Raw genomic sequence first — 19,344 nt, 5'->3', positions numbered from 1 at the left:
CATCTCCATTTATTCCCTTTCATCACCTTGCCTGCATTAATTACTCCGCAAATGATGCCAGCATTTATTTTCCTTTTAGGCTTTTTTTTGTTTCTTTTTTTTGCATGCTGTCCTCGCTCACCTTGTCAAGATCGTAGAGCACGCCCTGCAAAGAAATAAATAAACAGAAAGAACACTCCGTTATTACTGGATTACTACACTGGCTATGACTGTTTTTTGTTTTATTTTGGTCTCATGCACATTACTCATGACTGCCGACCAGCTTATGATTTTGTTCGACTCACCAGCCGCGAGTTCCTCTTCATGTCCTTCATGAGAAACATCAGCTTGTCCAACTCCGTCTGGTGCACCTCCAAATATTCACTGCCAAGGACACAACATTAGGTACAACGCAGTGAACCCCAGTCTGAAAATCCACAATATCGAGAGGCCGGCTAGCTTAAGGCTAACATACAACGCAAAACACCGTAGACAGGCTAAGGCAAATTACCGTCGATGTTACGGTAATTCTAAACCTTCGGACAACTGCTTCTTTAACAAATGCAAAACAGCGACAGAGCATACAACAAAAAAAGAATTAAAGATTGTATATGTTTACACCAAAATGTCCAATTAAAACATCTCATTGTGTCTAACAAAAGTATGCTAGCTTAATGCTAACAGAATGTAGAACGCAAAAGATGGGTAAATGGATGTTAACAGCCATGTTACATTAATTATATCGCTTCTAATTAAAGTCCACTCGCTTAATGCTAACGTAATAATGCAAAATATTTTAGTTGGGCTCGCGGAAACTAGCATAGATGTTATGAATGATACTCCCAGTTGAAAGTTACACTATAATTGACAATTGTATATCTAAACCCCAAAATGTTTAATGAAACCATATATTTGCATCTAACGAAAGCTTACTAGCTTAATGCTAACACATAATGCAAAACCCAATAGAATAATAAATAATTCAATCAGCTGCTACGTTAACCATACAACAAAATTGATTTAAACATTCTATATTTAAAAACCAAAAGTTCAACCAGACCATATAATTTTGTCTAACGAGCCTCCGTTAGCTTAATGCTAACATATAATGCGAAATGCCAAAAACGGGTTAAGGGAAATTGGAAATTACAACGTAGTACTACACTAAAGGCTGGCAACTCAAAATTCAGCTAGTATACTAGAAACCCCCCCTAAAAAAAAACAGTGGGCGCAAAAGACGAAGCGCGATATAGCGCGGGGACCCCGTGCGCTCACTCCAGGCCTCGTCTGAGCGCGGTGTAGACGTCCTCCAATCTTTGGGGCTGAGGCTCACGGGAGCCGCCGCCGCCGCCCTTGTGGCCGGACAAGTGAGGCTTCTTGGGCTTGGATGCGGGCTTCTTCTGCGCCACAGAGTTGCCCATGAACGAGTTACACCTACACACACACACACACACACACACACACAAAAGTAAGATTGGGCAGGTGTACCTAATCAAGTGTCCAGTGGAATTGTGCAGAGTTCCTTCAGGCTCAACTCATTACAAATTCATCACACTTTGGATAACTTCTTTAGCTCAAACTTTTAGTAGTTGAGGTCTTACATTATTCATTTAAAACAGTTCTCTGCTATGACACCCACCATGCGGCGATTTTGCAGGATCTCTATGTGAATAATTGAGGCCGCTGCATAAACGGGTCGCGGTAGGAAAAGTAAACACAAATGTTGCATAGTAAAGTGAGGTGGTGGGATTGTTTATATAATATATATCTATATATATATATATATAAAAACAAAAAGGTATACTAGCTCCTAATACACTGGCCGTTTACAGGCTCTGTGTGGGAACGCAGCTAATTAACGCTAGTGACTAATTTGCTGCCTAAACGGGCTGTGGTGGCAAGGTAACTACACTCTGACGTGGCTATTTTGCAGGATGCCGGTATGAATAATTGAGGACACCGACTAGTCAATTGCCCAAACGGGCTGTGCCAGTGACGCAACCAAAGTGCACGTGGCATCGTCTGGTTGTGGTACCATTTTTTTTAACCCCCAAAACACACAATTACCGTGTATACTAAGGTTGTAACAGCCATGTACTCTTATTTTTGGGTAGACTAGCGAGGAGTAACTGCCTTGCGCTGTAGCCACACTGTAAACAACAACAGTGCAGCTCAGCTTCTGGCTAACATGATTCAGTTCCTAAAATGATGACAAATTATTGATGTTCCGCATTCCTAAAAAGAAAAGCCGTTATATATTATTAAATACAGAAGTGTCTCATCGGATGGTCTGAGCGTGTGTGCATGTGTGCTGAATGTGAAGCATTCCGCGTACGTTTGCGCCAAGATTCACGACGAGAGCGTGCGTGACCCCCCTCAAGGCTGCCCTACATTCGAGGCAGCTCGGACCGACCAGCGAGCGCGCGACGCTAACACTGCCGTGTTCCAACTAGTTTGGGTCGTCGGAATGGTGCTCGTCAACGCTTAAGGAAATGTCAGCTAAATCGGAAACGAGTGGGTGGCGGGGGTGGGGCGGGAGATGAGTGTGACCTAAAATGGAATGATGGGAGGAAGGGAAGCCTGCATTTAATACATACATATGAATAGAGCTGCTAGTAGTAACTAGAACATTAATATTTAAGGCTATTTTGGAGCAGAAATACCATTCTATTCATTTGCAATAAAGAAACCCCAACAATTCACAGGGGCTGGGGATGGAGCCATGCCACAAAAAAAACAACTCATTGGAGTTTTCGGGATAGGAAAGTGTGTACTCCATACTGATAGGGGGCAGTGTATTAACTACAAGGTGTAAGAGAAGCTAAAAAACGAGGGTTGAAAGGCGTACCAGCGCAAATTCCAGAGTTGATTTATGACTTAAAGTGGGCACCCGCTATTGAGGAATAGGGACCGGGCTGGACCACGAATAGTGAAATCCGCAGATAACTGACGGCCATTCTAATTGCATTGAAATAAATAAATAATTTAAACCCCAAAATTCCTGACTTAGCAAGCATAAACCGACTATTTTTTTCGGAATTGCCAACCCCCACCAAAAAAACTAAAATAAAAATAATGATAAGTGAATCCACGGGTGCGGAGCCGCAAGTACGCGGGGATTCACTGTACACTACTTGGGAAAAGCCATCCCTGATGCTAGCAGATGTTTGAATGCCTGTGAAATTATCGCTTGTTCTCACAAGCCCGACTTCCACGGAGAGCCACAAAGATGACAATTATGTACATGTGACACATGGGAGACAGATCGGTATCCTCTATTAAATGTTGTATTCTTAAGTAAGGGTAACAGTGATAGGGGTTAAGAATTTCGTGGTTCGGAGTCTTTTGAAAACCTCTGCGATGGCGTGGACGTGTCCCGACGATTCTTGCCGCTGCATGCCAGTTGAAAGCTCAGACGATTAAAACGACCCTCTCAAAAAACGTCTCTACTACCGCCTTTACTTAGCCCAGCATTAAGATGGCAATCATTCCTTCCTCGACCTGCGACTCCCGATTGTCACCAAATGGCGGCCGGGACGGATGATTCGCTGGGGTTGGCGCCTCACCGCGAGCGTTTCTCCTGCAGCGTGCTGAAGCCGGCGAACGACTGACTCCGGATGATGCCGTTGGGCCCTCCCGGCGAGTGCGTCCCGGCGGCCGCCATGATCTCCGGGATGCGCGACGACACACCTGCCGAGAGACGCATCGTCAGGTGGGAAAAGACATTTTTCAGCAGGTTTCGACTCGTCCGTCCCGACCTTTCATCGCTGCAAACACGCTAGCGATGTTCGTGTCAGGAAACTTGACTCTCATCACTCACTCGCAAGCGTCCAACATTCCAGGAATACGCCGAAAGATGCACAGTATCACCGTTACCTAATCGCCTCCTATAAATAACACGTTTTAAAATCACCCAGTCTGGATTTAGCAGCACCCTGTCAAACGCGCGACTATTTTAAGAAAGTGTAACACGAAGCAGTTGATGCTTGGGGAATATGCTGAGAATAGAATGAGAGACTTTAGCTCGTCTTGAAGCAAAAGGGGTCCTGGAAGGTTTGCATCTTGAGGAAGATCCAAAAATAATCAATTATTCAATCGTCAAACTAGTTTACGATCAGCCGTCAATTTTCCCGACTAACCATTCCAGGAAATTTCGTCGCATCTGCGATCATGAGCAATTCAATGGCCGCTGCTACCGTTAGCCTGGTTCAGAAGCTTTAGTCATTGGACTTGGGTGAAAATACAAACATTTGACACACCGGAGAGAAGACTGTCGTTACCAGCCATGCCAAATTTGAATGAAGAAAAAAAAAAAAAAAAAAAAAAAAAAAGTGAAGAAAATGAGGCTTCAAAATCATGAAAAATCCAGTCAGTGTCTCCGCTCTCGCCACTGAATACGTGAAACCACGGCCCGCTGAAATATGGATGCTACTTCAACTTGTGTCTCTCTTATGTCTACTCATCCCGACATGTTTGAGCCACAAAAATAAAGCCGCTTAAAGCCTCTGGTGGCAGGAATAGATCGATAAACAAGTGACTACTGTACTTTAACTGCGAGGTAACCACGTGAACTGATGCCGCAAAGTTCGCTGCTGTTGGAAGCCAAAGGAAGAAAATATGTAAAAATCGCAACTTTTGAATCAAGATACCAGATTATATACTGTAAAAACCCATGAAGACGATTGCTTGAAAACGCAATATAGTGGAGGCGCAAACGATTGTGGGGGAACGATTCTTGACTTGCACAGCCGTTGGAACATGCGGGTACAGGACAGTTCCACAACAGTTGTACCTCAGGGGACAGAAACAAGACATCTACCGTCGCCTCCTTCCTGATGCAAACTCACAGGTTCCCAGTGATTCATCCCCCCCCGAGTCAGCGCCATCCGCCGGGTCTCGCTGGGGTGCTATTATTAGCCCGACCGGTATTGCTCACCGGCCTTTTGGCGGAAAGACAAGGCTGGCGGTGTGTCGTCTCTTTCAGATGCTCTCGGGTCGCTGGTAGCTCCCGACGCGAAGGTGTTGGCTGGCGGCGTGTTTAGAGGGTTTTGTACGACGACATGCGAACACCGCGCAAAACTCGGCGTCCTGCTGACAGGAACGGCAACAGAGACCGGGTTTTTTTTGTTCTGTGCTTTCGCTGACGGCCGGCCACACAATTCGGGTGGATTCCCGCTATTGTTGAGTAGACTTTAATTTCATTTGACAAATGTGTGCGTCCTAAAAGACATGTCAGCGATAAATGCTGCCGTGCTACAGTACTCCACTTATGAGACGTGATGGCTTAAAAGTCAATCTGCCCTGAAAACGATATGCTTAGTTTGGAGAAGCCCCTTTCCCAACGCCGATGAACTTATTGACTGCCGGTTGTTTTCAAAGCAGACTCCCGCATATTGCCGTTTTTAAGAGCATTTCGACCCACAAAATCTCCGTTTCTGTGACAATATAAGCACCATCGCTACCAAGAGAAGATGTAAAACAGAGTGTGCATCATCTTTTGGTTTCTTTAGTAATCAGCAGTAGAACATGGGTTGGTTGGTTTCACCAAAAACACCGGGTTCTGACCAAAAACAGTGCCTCACTGCATATAAACAGCTGAATTCACTTCCCACATCCCTTTGTGTTGACAAGCACATGTTGACCTGTGACACGTGTCATCACTTACTCTGCCGTCAGCATGTGTCGCTCCTCGCTAAACCAACATTTGTCCTCCTTCAGGAATTTGCCGTTTCCTTTGTGGGTCGCCACAAAAGCGCCTTTGTGGCCACCTGTAAGAGGTGGCGTCTCCATTGACAGCGTTTGTGTCCTCGCGCGCGTCCACTTTGAGGCTCCGGTTAGCGGCGGAGCACGTCGGGAAATTCTTGTATTATTAAACTGAATTTTTATGGCATTTAGGGCACATTTGATAATATATACAGTATAATAAAATGTGAGTTGTTTCATGCACTAAAAAAAAGCCCTGCAGCACGCATGTGTGTGTGTGTGTGTGTGTGTGTGTGTGTGTGTGTGTGTGTGGCAATGGTTCTTTTACATAACCCGCCTCATCCCATTTTGTCTCCGGTTGCCATGGCGAGGCTAATTCATACAGGCATAGAGAATTAGCTCCCCATTGTAGCACACACTCACTCACTGACACACCATGAGAATTACTTGCGTGCGTGCCATTCACCTTGAAAATATCGCCATCCACCATGTTCACGCACCTGACGGAAAAAGCCCAAAGACAACAAACACACTCAAAGATGCCAAGTATGGTAAGAACAATAATAAATAAAATGTAAAACTGTTTCATCCCTACGTCTGATGTTTTCTTTTTCTTCTAAAGTTTGCGTGTTTTTCACTTGATGGGAGATACCGAAAGACGACGACTACTCTCAACGACGCTAAATACAGTTGTACCGATAATTCAAATTTGAAATTTGTTTTCAGTGAGAGGTTTCATGCATACCGCTAACGTCTTGGATCGTTCGCGTCTACTTCTTTCTCCGGCTTGTTTGCTTTTGCGAAATGCACCATATAGGAGAATTCAAAACGTAACTACTACTCTACGAGACGTTAAATAGGATAGTGACGATAATCCAAATTTGAAACATAAGTGCTACTCTCAGAGACACGAAATACGGTAAGAACGCTCAACTTTGAAACGATAAATTGTCAACGTTTTCTTCTACAGTTCGTGTCGTCGTTGTTTACTGTTGCGGCGCGCACCGGATAGGAGAAGCTCACTACGCTACACATAGTAGCATATAATTACAGGTTTCAAACGTAAACCATTTCATCCATAAGTCTGGCGCCACCTTCTTTCTCCGGTTGTTGACCGTTACGGCACGCGCCAGATGGGAGACACGAAAGACTACCACCACTCTTAGAGATGCTAATATGGTAGTTAGCATACATTTTGCCACAGTTTCAGTGATTATCTTTTTGCTTTTTTTCCCCCAATATCATTTAAAATCCTTTTTTCTTGCTTTTCCGTAGAGAAACAAGCAGTAGAGTGGACACCGCGTTTCCTTCTTTAGCCAAACGGCCGCTGTGAAAACAATCCCGCACTCGCGTTCCCCCCCGCCACATAGCAACAAAACTCTCTCGCACCTCGTTCAAGGGCGTCTAAGGATGCCATTGTGCACGGCGGCAAAAAGCCTTGAATGGACTGACTGGCAGCCGCATTCAGCCGCGTGAATGGCCGCCGGCCAACGGGAACGCCGAACGTGAGCGCACTGCGAGTCGCCATTGTCGCTGCGGGCCGAGGGGGTGACGTAGTTCGCTCGGCCGGAACGCCATCTTTGTTTGCCGTTCATGGGAAAAAGGGCCTTCTGGATGCCATGCTTCCACCTTATGGTACGGTCCAGTTTGGAATGCGACAGAATCTACAAACTTGATAGTGAATTATTATTATTATTTTTTTTTTAAATCACAATTTATCAGAGCAAACTTATCATTACTGGTGCGATCGATATTGTATCGATACAGTACCATGTAAATACAGTGACAATATCATGATACCAATAGTGTATATTTATTCAATTTAGCTCAATTTTTTTAAAAGGTCACAAAGCGACAAAATAAACCCGCTAGCCAATCAGATATTGTGAAATGCAAAAGTGGCAGTTTAGTTTTATTTTACACAATGTAACGTAATTTAGGGAGTTTTTCTTCTTCGTGCATTGCGGATGTATCGGATCAGGACTCGGTTTCAGCAGACACTCAAGATCAAGTGACTCTGGTGCAAAAAATGTGATCAGTACAACCACCTTGCAAGTTTTTCCCCTCCAAGGCACCGTGGAGATCATTCCCCTACCCCCACACGTGTCTGCAATTGTGGTCCTGTTTTAATTATAGGTCACGGGTGTCCTGATGGGCCGGCGCGGCATTAAGTGCGGGCTACGCGCTCATGGCATTTCAAAGGCGCAGATGAGCAGATTAAGCCAGGCGTGTCCCGACTGCGACTTACATTCTGGCTGCCGCTGATGACATTTTCGCTGGCGTGTAATCGCGTCGTTTGTGATTTTTATGACGTGAATTCGGCAGAACCGAGTTCGTGACAAAGTACAGTGCACGGCGTCGACAAAAAAAATGTACAGTGGTAGCTTGATTTATGAGTTGCCGTCGCTTGGTTGACCCAAACGCTAGCGACGTGACACAAATTTCCGCGTAAGTCGTATTTCACCGTTAAAGTGGAAATTTACGGCGAAATACTTCTGTTACGGGTATTGTCCCGCGCGATTGTGACAGCAAGCTCAGCGTGTGTGGGTGTGCGCGCCGGTGCGAGTCCATACAGTGGCAAGTGTAGTGACGGCGACCGGGGAAGAGCCGCGATTAGCGGAGGACCCGTTGACGTCGAATGTGCAGAGGAGCTAATAAAGCAGCAAATCGGTGCTTGGTGCCTTTAAAAAGGCAAAGATACTTCCGGGGAACAAATGCAGACAAGCACTGTGCACTAGCTAAGCAGAAACACTACGGTGCTGGGACAAAATGGCGGACGAGGCACGGGCGTCGCAAAGCGGAAACGTCGTAGGTCGAGTACGTCGTAACTCGAGGACTCCAGGTAATTACGCTTTATAAAACCAATTCATTTCTTTACACTCTTGTACAGTCCACACGAGCCACAAAAAAAATGAATTAAAAGTGGCAGAAATGTCACAGTGTAGCATAAACTAAAAGCCTCATGTGGCACAGGCGGCTTCCCGCTAGCGGAAAGATCAGCACCGATGCTGGAATGCGGCCACTACGCAAACAAGGATCAGCTAGGTTGTTTCAGCGCCGTTTTTAGCAAGAGAACACAAACATTCCTTTCATTGATAGCGGCTAGCACTACTGTGATAGCGCGATTTCCGACAGCCGTGGGGAAAACAGACCGTTAGCATTCCCCCCTAGTAGAAATGACAGAAATGGCGAAATAATCCAATAAAATAAATCAAGTAATCCGTCATTTGGGTTGCGCTTCATCTTTCAAAAGGAATAGCAACAAAAGGACTCCATTGCCAAGAACCAACAAGTGTCCTGTAATTGGCGCTAATGTCCGATGTCTTCCAGGAAGCGTCAAATAATAAATACAAGGCACTTGCACCTTCCTTGAAGCGTCACTTCTCATATAAATCGTTTAAGTATTTTTTGTTACTTCTACTCAAGAGCAAAAATAAATACATAAATAAAAGAGACCACAACAACAACCTCCGACAAGAAAAATTGGAATGGAAAGAATTGCAAAGTCAGGGCAAATCGAAGCAAGCGTGACATTTATCAGTGAAATGTATAAAATGTTTACATGAAATTCATTATAATTTGTCATATTTTTAATTCCAAAAACTTTTTTTTTTTTTAAATTAAGCTTTGGTGCAAATGTCTATGGAAAAAAAAAATTAAAAATAAAAATGTAAGTGAAAATGTCCTTGCCCAACTTTCTAAGCGCTGATGTAGTTATTGACAAAGTGAACCTTAAAAATAATCATGATTTTATTTTTTTTTTTTTTTATATATCTATCTTTTAGAAAATTCTGATCTGCAGAAATACTGCTCTGATTTTGTCAACCTGACAGAAACGTGATATTCCGTAGCTACTTCCCATCTTGTCATTGCGACTTTTCCGGACATTACTTTCTTCTGCTTTCCGATTGGCTGAAAGTGACTCCGAAGTCTTTGCATGTAAAAAGACTTAGGGACGCAATATTGTCTCATCCAGCTGCCGCAAAGGGCAACAAAATAGCAAAACAGACAGATTATCAGCTTAGGCCCCTAAAACGCTTACGCCAATCGCAGTCGGCCAGCTGCTGTGTGCCAGAGGTGCGCCTCAAAGTATCATGTGACACTGGCACGGAGCATGTGCCGTGTGTTGCATGCCAGTACACCTCCCTGTACAGTCGCCACCCCAACCAGCCCAACCTTTACTGTAATACTGCAACAGCCAGTTGGGGGTTGGAGGATTAATAGCCTCCATCATCATGCTTAGAGACAACAGGAGGAAGGGTGAGGAAGGGTTCAAACATGAATCCCCCTCACCGAACACCCCCACCGTGATATCTCTGCGGCCAAACAGAAGGGGAGGGGTTGCAGATAAAGGAGTATGGAAGGAATGAGGGAAGAGAAAGTGGGCCAATAACATAACTGGACACTCAGTAGAGCACAGACCTTCACCAAGGCTGAAGAATAGGTCAGCAGAGTATTTTGTGGAAAAAGTTGAAATTAAAAAATGCAAAATAAAAAAAATACATAAATAAAAAAACTCCCAAGCAGGGCTGAATAAAATCCTTCCTTGCTCTTGAATGACATGCGTAACGCCAGTGGTTCCATTTTCATCTGCCGGCAACAATATGCTAAAATGACGAAATATATGGAATAATTTTAAATACTTTTTAAATATTAATTATCCTGGAAATAATAAATGCCCAATTCTTATCTTTCTTGTAAAAAAATAAATAAATCTTTGTCTGACTAGATTGTCAGTTATTCAGGTCATGGTATTCCACAAAGGTTGAATCGAGGCCGCTGGACTCTGCTTGTTTGTTGAATTTGTTTTTTTCTTGTTTTCTGAAAATGTTTTTTAAAAAAAAAAGACGTTATAAAATTTGTAGTTGAATGTTTTAGATTTTTTAGTTAAAAAAAAAAATAAAAAAAAATAAAAAAAAAATAAAAAGCAACCGCTTTGAATTATGCTGAAAACTCCAAGGATGGTTTCTTCTCCATTAATTGTCCAGCATTTTGTTATCTTAATAGCATAACTACCCATATTTTTGAACATTTTCTGAAAAAAACCAACAACAACTTCAACAAACAAGAAGAGACCAGTTGTCTCGATTCGACCTTTACGGATCACAATGACCTGAATGACTGAGAACTTAAGTTAAAAATGACTTAGGCCAATATGCTCTCTTAGGCTAACGATTTGTCAACTACTCCTCAATGACTTTTACTGCCACCTAGTGGACTGGAGTGGGACATTACCATACTCAACTTAGAACTTCTGACATTTATTGCATTATTAACTCACTGCGCTGTTTTCTCTTCATCTTGAATGAAAAAAAAAAAAAATGAAAAAAAAAGTAGCGTAAATCTCCTACGATATTTCGACAAGGTGTGACAATAATTTTAACCCAAAATATCTGACGCCGTGTCGATACCTGAGCGGTTTTACAAGACCCGCCGGTTAAACCCGATTTATTAGACCAGTCCCGAACTGGACTTTACTCTTTAGCTAGCAAGGAAGCTAAAACCTTTTAAAGACAAAAGCTGAGGAATTCCCACCTCACTTAGACTGCCCTCCAGCCAGTCCTTCCACATAGCATTTAACACAACAACGTCACCTCCGCAGCCCAAATTAAAACACCCACCGCCCCCCCCCCCCCCCTCACTTCCCCGCTGAGGAAGCACTGATTGCAAGGTGGGACAAGCTGGAACAGGCCTGACCGTCGTCATCATGACTATCACCATCAGATGAGATAACCTCTGACACGACGGGTCTGGTGTCATTCAAACGTCTAAATACAAGTCTGAGGACTAGTGTCTCTTGCTTTTAAAAATCAACCAAAGAAGTGGCCCTAGCTCGGGCGCCAGAGAAGTGCTTTCCAAGACCATGGCTTTATCCGTTAGCGGGATAACACACAAAAAAAGCTAACTGATTTATGCTAAACTAACTAGAAAAAAAAAAGAACACTTAGATGAATCACGACTGTAAGTAGTCCTCAAAAACTTTGCAGTGAGGAGTAGCAGAGTGGAAGACCTCCCAACTTTTTGACAAATTCTGAACAGTTTGATTTTTCTGCTTTGTTTTCGCTCGGTAAAGTATCACAGTCGTCAACAACTTTGTGACGTGCATTACTGCCACCTGAAAGACTGGAGTGCAACATTATCATGTGAAATTCACAACAAATTTGGTTTTTGCTTGGGTAAATAAAGTATTGTGTTAGCCACTAAGCGGTTTTCAGCAGATTTGTAATGAACATTTGCGCCACCTAAAGGACTGGAGTGGAAGATGATCTTTGAAATGTATGACTGTTAGAATTAAAAACGCCTTTTAACGTACTCAAAATTTACGACGCTACATTTAGACAATCGGTTTCATGGCTCATTTTCTTTTATCTTAAGTATCACATTAACCGCTAAGCATTCCTCAACGACTTTACGATAACCATTGCTGCCACCTAAAGGACTGGAGTGGCTCATGGTCACCCCTCAACTTATCACTGTTCAAATTAAGAACATTCTTGACATTTTCCTGCTCCAGTTTTCTTTCACTGTCCCATTAGCTACAAGTAAACTCGCCCAAGTTTTCCTGCAGTATGCCTGCGTATGAAATAACTTAAGCGGACACTCCTAGTGTAAGAATGCGGGGGTCTACATTTACTGCTACCCCCTAGGCCCCTCCTTAAAAAAAACAAAAAAAAAACGTCAAACAGATGGACAGACACATTGACTCGGAAGCACGAAACGGTGTGTTCATTCAGGTTTGTTTGCATGCGCTAACAAGTCCAGTACATCGGAGAAATAATCCACAGAAGTTGAGAACAACAATGCATGGGAACTTCCCGAAAAGTGGTGCAAAGTGGAGAATGTTCCGGTAGAAAACACCCGAAAAGTCAAATCAAGCCATAATTTTAAACTCTGCAGGCATGTTTTGGCTTTAGCTTTGTAAGACTACCAACTGACTAACACAATTAAGCAACAACCAATGATCATAAACACATTCATTTCACCATAACAAAAACAGCACACAGCATTGTGGGTAATTTACATGCTGGTAATGACTAGGATGTAGTAGCCACGATACTACATCCTAGTGATTACCAGCATCTAAATTACCAGAGGCGCCAGATTTGCGCCGAGACCTACTTTTGTGTTCACCTTGACGAATCTGTCAAAAAGTGAGTAGTTTTACTTTGTTTTGGTGTTATCATACAGCATTTACATTCCTTACATTACTTGAAAATTGACGGTTTTATGATACGTGGGATTTTTTTCCTGACTCAAAGAGATGCATTCATTCCACAGTCACAATTCACAGTGGTGTTGAAGCCGCTTTAATAAGGCTGGGCTTGAAAGGAGAAACCAACCCCCCAAAAAAACAACAACAACAACAACAACAACAAAAAAGGCAGCTGAATTTCCTCCAAACCACACTGTGGGGATAATTCCCTTAATGAGACTTTGGTTAAAGGCCTGTGTGGAAATGAGCATGTGTGCTACATGCTGGGGAATGAAAAGACCATTCCGGAAAAGCCAGAAAGAGGAGAGCGAGAGAGAGGGTTTGTGTGCGCCTGGGAACAGACGCTGCTTTGCATCCCGACTCGGCCCCTTTCAAAACCGCTCCGCCGCAGCCCAAACATGCTGGCAGAGGAGGCAAAGCGAAGCCACTTAACCATATCAAAGCCAGCCTGCTGCTCCACTCCAAAAAACATTTAGCCTCCAACATTATTTATTTTTCTATGTTTTTAATTCTATTCCAACTCGTCCGCCACCGGTGCACGATTTACACAAAATCCGGCATGCATGACGACAGATGGGCTACGTCAAGTTGCGAGGAGAGTCAGTTTTCACTGCAGGGTGTGAGAGGCTGAAGTTTGGGGTTTTGCCTCGAAAAAGGTGCCCCAGTGCATTAGATTGATATTAAATCCAGCACACATGATGACAGATGAGCGATAGCAAATTGACATGATTGTGACTTTACGTTGCGCAGTGGGGATGGGGGTTGACGGCAAGCTTTTAGGATTCCCCATGAAACAGGAGTGTTAAAATCCGAAATCCGGGTGTACGCGTTCATCGTGACAAGATGCATGAAAATCAATGAGAAAGTATACCAGGTAGTTGGCCATTTGGGTTTGAAAAGTACCTACATTTTCTTTTCAAGTATTTGGGCCATTTCCAGGGGTCCTACCTGAACCCACTCTCCCTCGGAAATTCACCTGATCTCGGCTATACGAAAGAGAGGGGCAATATTAAATTGTCAAGCTTGTGAATTTAAAAAAAAATTTATAATTTTTGTGCATTAAGGGGGAAAAGCTTGCTGGCAAATGTTGATGATTTGCCATGAAACACCACCTGAAAAAGAAAAAAATAATAATTCTATATTTGCAGCAGGCACCAGTGAGTCTGTTGACATGAAATCAGGCACGCATGTTCAATATGACAGGATGCATGAAAATCAACACAGAACCTATGCTGTAAAACACACAGTTAGCTGACCATTTTGGTTTAATTCATTTCTAATTTGTCATTTTGCTGCTATTATTCTGAACACAAATGCCCAAATTTGTGGAGACTCCTGGATTTCCAAAACGAGGCCTAAATTGCTGGAAAAAGTGAGCGCTAGTTTATCTCTACAGCAGACACATCCGCTATGGGTGGTGTCACAACACAGGTGACCTTTCACCTTTCCTTTAGCACAAAGCAGGGGGAACTTTTTTTGGCAAATCGAATAAAATTAGTTTTTCCCTTTTTAAAAAAAAAAAAAAAAAAAAAAACCTTTAGTGTCTACACAGACAAGTGCCATGAGATTCGCCACTCAAAGCATGCGAGACTCAAGGGAAACGCCAAACCATTTCAGAGGATGACACACATTCAACGCACAAACATGTCACAAATCCTGTCTCCGGGTGGGATAAACACACAAAACAAACAGTAGAGCGCAGTGAAAGAGAGTAGACCTCCCCCTGAGGCCTTAACGTCCAGTTAAAATGAAGAAAAACCCACATTACAACAAAGTACAACCTAATCTGATGAAATGCGGTCTAAAAGCAGGGGGATGGGGGGGGGGGGGGGGGGGGAATCAGCTTCAGATTGGCTATAATTGACAGACACCAAATTTTAAGATAAACATTTTGATGATTTACGTGAGGATCAATCAGGATGAAAGCTACCGTAAAAGGTCAGCAGTGATTTTGCAGTAGGGGCAAGTGCGCCAGTGCCCCAACAGCTACGGCCAAAAAAAGCTTTGAGTCAAGATTCAATTGTGAAGTTCATAATATGTAAATATTTATGATTCGAAATTTTACAGATGGAAAAAAAAATGTCCTTGTCCAAGAAATTCTGCCTCGCAACAATTGACTGTTGTGACTGCACCTGCTAGCTTTAATTCAATTTTGGTTGTATAATTTTACAACTAAATGCTATTCATGGTTGCTGTTAGTGAAGATCTTCAGCATTTTGATGAGCTAACGATGTGACTCAATCAAAATGGAGGCTACATTCAAAGGTTAGCTTTGAATTTTGCGTCAGGGGCAAGTGTGGTAGTGTAGCGGAAACAGCATTGTTATCATAAATGACAAATTAATCTTTATAACCCGAGCATTTAGGGACACCTAAAAATGTATCAGTCCAACCAATTTTGCTGTGCAACATTTGACCGGTAAAAATAATCCAAATGTCGATGGCAACTACTGAGCCGGCCTGCTAGCTAGCGAGGTAGCTTTACTTCAATTCTGGTTGTACAATTTTACAAATAAATCATATTAATTCTTGCTGTTGATTACCATTTTTAGAATTTTAAGGATATTACAATGGGAATCAATCACGATGGAAGCTACATTCAAAGGTTAGTGGTAATTCTGCGTTACGGACAAGAGCGACATCGTCCCGCCAGAGCTAGCGGACAATGCTATGGTGGGGCGGGGGGTTGGGTGCCAGATTTAACTCATTTTCAGTTTCATACAAAATCACATTTGTACAATTGTCATGTGAACTCAATCAAGGCTGATGCTACACTAAAAGGTTTGGGGTGATTTTGCAATCAGGGGCACGTGTAGCAGTGGCGCACCTGGAGAAAATAACTGTCAAATCTATTTTTTTTAATAACTTGAGCTTTAGGGCATTAATAAAACATGACTTCTTCAACCAATTCTGCCTGGCAACAAGCGACCAATCCAAAACATTCTGTGGATGACTGTTGCTAGTGCACCTGATAGCTAGATAGCTCGGTTCAAGTCAGTTTCAGTTCTGCAGTTTTACAAATCAATCACATTTGTTGATAAAGACTTCTAACATTTTGATGATTTTACGATGGGAATCTATCAAAATGGACGGTACGCTAAAATGATTCTGATTTTACTAAGGGCATTTTTTTTTAAATAAAAAAATAATACAAACCTGTTAATTGCACCTGCTGGTTAGCTATAATTCAATTTCGGTTGTATTGTTTTACAAATGAACATGCTGTTGTTGATTTTAACATTTAGATGATCTCACAATGTTTTTGTGTGTATGCTCACCGAAATGTCATGGGAATAACCCCGGAAAAAGGACTTATCCTCATAGGAATATGTGTATTTAAAAAATATATATATATCCGGCAAACGTGTAAAATACAATTACCGTGGCGTATGCAGCCACATACCTCTTCCCGATAAAAACGTACATAAACACACCATGACCCCATGTCACTTCGCGTTTGACATCTAAAGACACCAAAGGGGCGCAAACTCCGGCTAAAAATAGAAAAAAGGATTCGTCTGTAATTCGTGTATCCTCAAACGCACCACGGAGGATTACAACTAGTGAAAATCACGCTTTCGCCATTAGGTCAGCGAATGCCGCCGTGGTCCACTGACCCACTGGGGAAACGGTTATCGCGTTTGTATTTAGGAAAAAAAATGATTTTACTCACCTTTGCCTATGTTTTTATCTGTTTCTCGTCTCGTCTACCTCCTCCCGTTCATCCATCCGCTCATTCATTCAAGCGTCACAACGAGCAAGTTTATTTCCCCGGCTCACGTGCCGAAAGCCGGATTTAAAATAAAAATAATAAAATAAAAAAAAAAAAAAAAGACAAAAAATATGAAAAATTGGTGATTAAAATGAGTAAATCTCAAGTGTATGTCAGAGACGAGTGGGTGTTCGACGTAGGTCGTCCACGACTAGTGCACCCACTCCCACACATTCCAGTTTGTGTTCGCCTCGCTCCGCCTGGGCAACCGCCAGCCAATAGGAGGGCCGAGGGGGCGGGGTTACACACGAGTTGACATCCGGGGTTTGGACGGCAAGCGCAGTGGGACGGAAATTATGCTTGACGTATATATTTCCTGAAAACGACATTGACGTTGAATTCCACTCCATTTTTTGCCCTATTTAACTTGATTAAAAGGTACTCAAACTATTTTTTTTGAGACGTAAATCAAGTCATACAAAGACATTTTTTTGTTTTTAAAAACCTTGACTAGCAGTTGATATTATATATACGCACATCTTTATATGTACACACATACAACTTTGGTCATATTTAACCTGGTTTAAAAGGTACTCAAAATATAATTTAAAAATTACAGTGACAAGGAAATCTATTTACGCATCTTAAATCTTTATTTTTTTTTTTTTAAATCTAAGAGATATGACCAACTTTTCAAATAAAAAAATACAAATATACCATTACAAGATATATACAACTTGGGCTTTACTCAACTAGAAATGTACTCAAAATATATATATATATATTTTAAATTAACATCTATGTGTCAACCCAAAATAAATATATATATATCACTAGCATTTAAAATAATTTTTCAAAGATATATGCAACTTTTGCCATATTGAACCTGATTCGAATTGTACTCATGAATGAATAAAAAAAAAAAAATAGACATCAACCAACTTGGGCAGCAAAGAAAATATACTTTTTAAAAATATAAAAATATGATTACCAATTGAAAAAAAAAAAGATATGCACAACTTTTACCACATTTAACCACCATTACCTTTAATGTTACTTCCTGTGAGGAAAAGGGAGGAGTCCATTTGAGGAAGAAATTTATTTTCTGTGTATTTTACAGTACATTCTCCTTTGTGAGAGTCCTCTGAGAGAGCCGCCACGGTCACAGTAATTGGCCTCCGTAAGTGGACGTGCTGTTCCGCCCGGTGCGTCCAAATCCAATTGAGTGTGCGGCCTTCCGAGAAGCAACGGGAGCAGAAAATGCTTTTGTCCGTTTTCATCAATCACTCGGCATTAGAACACCAGGAAGCAAGAAAGGAAGGGATTCCGTAACCACTTGGCGATATAATTCATATTTTCACAAGGGGGAATACATTTTTATTTATTTTCTCCATGCAGTAATCTTTGAGCTGTCATCGCCAGAAAAGAGAAGCTATATGAAAAGCTAGTGGATATTCTGCATTTGGGGCAAGTGTGGTACTGCCCCATCCTGTCCACCAGATGGTGCTATGGGGAAAAAGCTTTCAATTGTTCAAGTTAGTGTGCTGTTGTTCTACAAATCTCATAATCGTTGCTATAACTTTGGGTGCAGTATTGCTAAAAATAAAAACTCCATAAAAGGACTAGCAGCTAGTTTGAATTAGGAGCAAGGTGGGAACGTGCCCCACCATGTCCAGCAGATGGTGCTGTGGCAAAGAAAAAGCTATTCAATTAAGGAGTGATTGAATTGCATGAATCTATAATCCTTGATATAATTTTGGATGTGTTTTCCTTGAAAAAAGAAGCTCCATAAAAATGTTAAAGACTGTTTTGAATTTGGGGCAGGTGTGGTAGTGCCCCACCATGTCCAGCAGATAGCAGAATGGGAGAAAAGGAGTCTTTAAATTGTTAAAGTTGGGATTTTTTCCATTCAGCTCTTCATTAGAGAACAGCAAGTTGTACACAAAGTACTGAAATATTCAACTGTTGGACTTTTAAAGGGTTACAGAAGGTCAAATTAGGTTGACCTTCAAAGATTATAGTGCATTTTAGGTTCACCTAGAAATTTCACCCCTAAGCCCAACATCGAGAACCTTTTGTGAGTAGCGAGTCGTACGACACGCAAACACACTCAGGCCTCCTCAGCTGCTTAAAGGTGGGGTCTGTAATTACGGCTGTCATCGACGTCGGACCGTGACTGGCGGCTATATTTGTCGCAGTGTTCGTACACGTATACGTACAAATATTAACGCCGAAAATGCTGATCGCTGCCATGCGTCTGGGTACTCGTGTTGTTTGATTTGACTTGTAGGGCTTTAAGAGGGGGGCTTCCTGGTGTCCAAGGAAAAGCCCAGTCAGCTTCCTGGAAATGGTCTCCAAACGTGCCCTGGCGCTACGACCGCTGAGGTCTGTAATGACACGTCGCCGCAGTCGTTGTCGTACGAGCCTCCCAAGAGATCTGCGGGAACGTCTCCGGGCGGCGGAATGGAACCGAGAGCCGACATGTCTGCGTCTGATTTGGTAAATTCCTCTCGTGTTCATCATTTTTAGAATAGTCCACTTCATTGCCACTAGTGGAATGCAAGATAGCAACACACAGGGGGGTTGCGCCAAGTCCCTACGGGGGGAGATTGGTTGTCAGATTAAAAATGAGGGGGGGGTACACCCTCCGGAGGGTGTGTCAGATTTGAAGTTGAGAAATGTGGAGCGCAAGGGATGCAAAAGATGGAAAGGAACAAGCACCATGTGTGGTGTCGAAC

At 42.5% G+C, this 19,344-nt stretch overlaps 1 protein-coding gene across 4 annotated transcripts in view; it reads right to left on the bottom strand.

Moving 5' to 3' along the window:
* Nucleotides 1-19,344, bottom strand: part of ripor2 (RHO family interacting cell polarization regulator 2) — a 43,855-nt gene that overhangs the window by 14,955 nt on the left and 9,556 nt on the right. For 3 of the 4 annotated variants that reach the window (XM_061759253.1, XM_061759256.1, XM_061759255.1), the window contains 4 exons: nt 3,546-3,669; nt 1,255-1,413; nt 285-363; nt 122-145 (listed from right to left, as the gene is read on the bottom strand). In XM_061759253.1, the coding sequence (XP_061615237.1) occupies nt 122-145; nt 285-363; nt 1,255-1,413; nt 3,546-3,669 (386 nt within the window). Of the gene's footprint in view, nt 1-121; nt 146-284; nt 364-1,254; nt 1,414-3,545; nt 3,670-16,567; nt 16,830-19,344 lie in introns of those variants that run through there. The other variant, XM_061759257.1, reaches the window with a different exon arrangement.

The sequence above is a fragment of the Phyllopteryx taeniolatus genome, chromosome 21, assembly GCF_024500385.1.
Source record: "Phyllopteryx taeniolatus isolate TA_2022b chromosome 21, UOR_Ptae_1.2, whole genome shotgun sequence".
NCBI lineage: Eukaryota > Metazoa > Chordata > Actinopteri > Syngnathiformes > Syngnathidae > Phyllopteryx > Phyllopteryx taeniolatus.
This window is presented reverse-complemented; position numbering and strand designations above follow the sequence as displayed.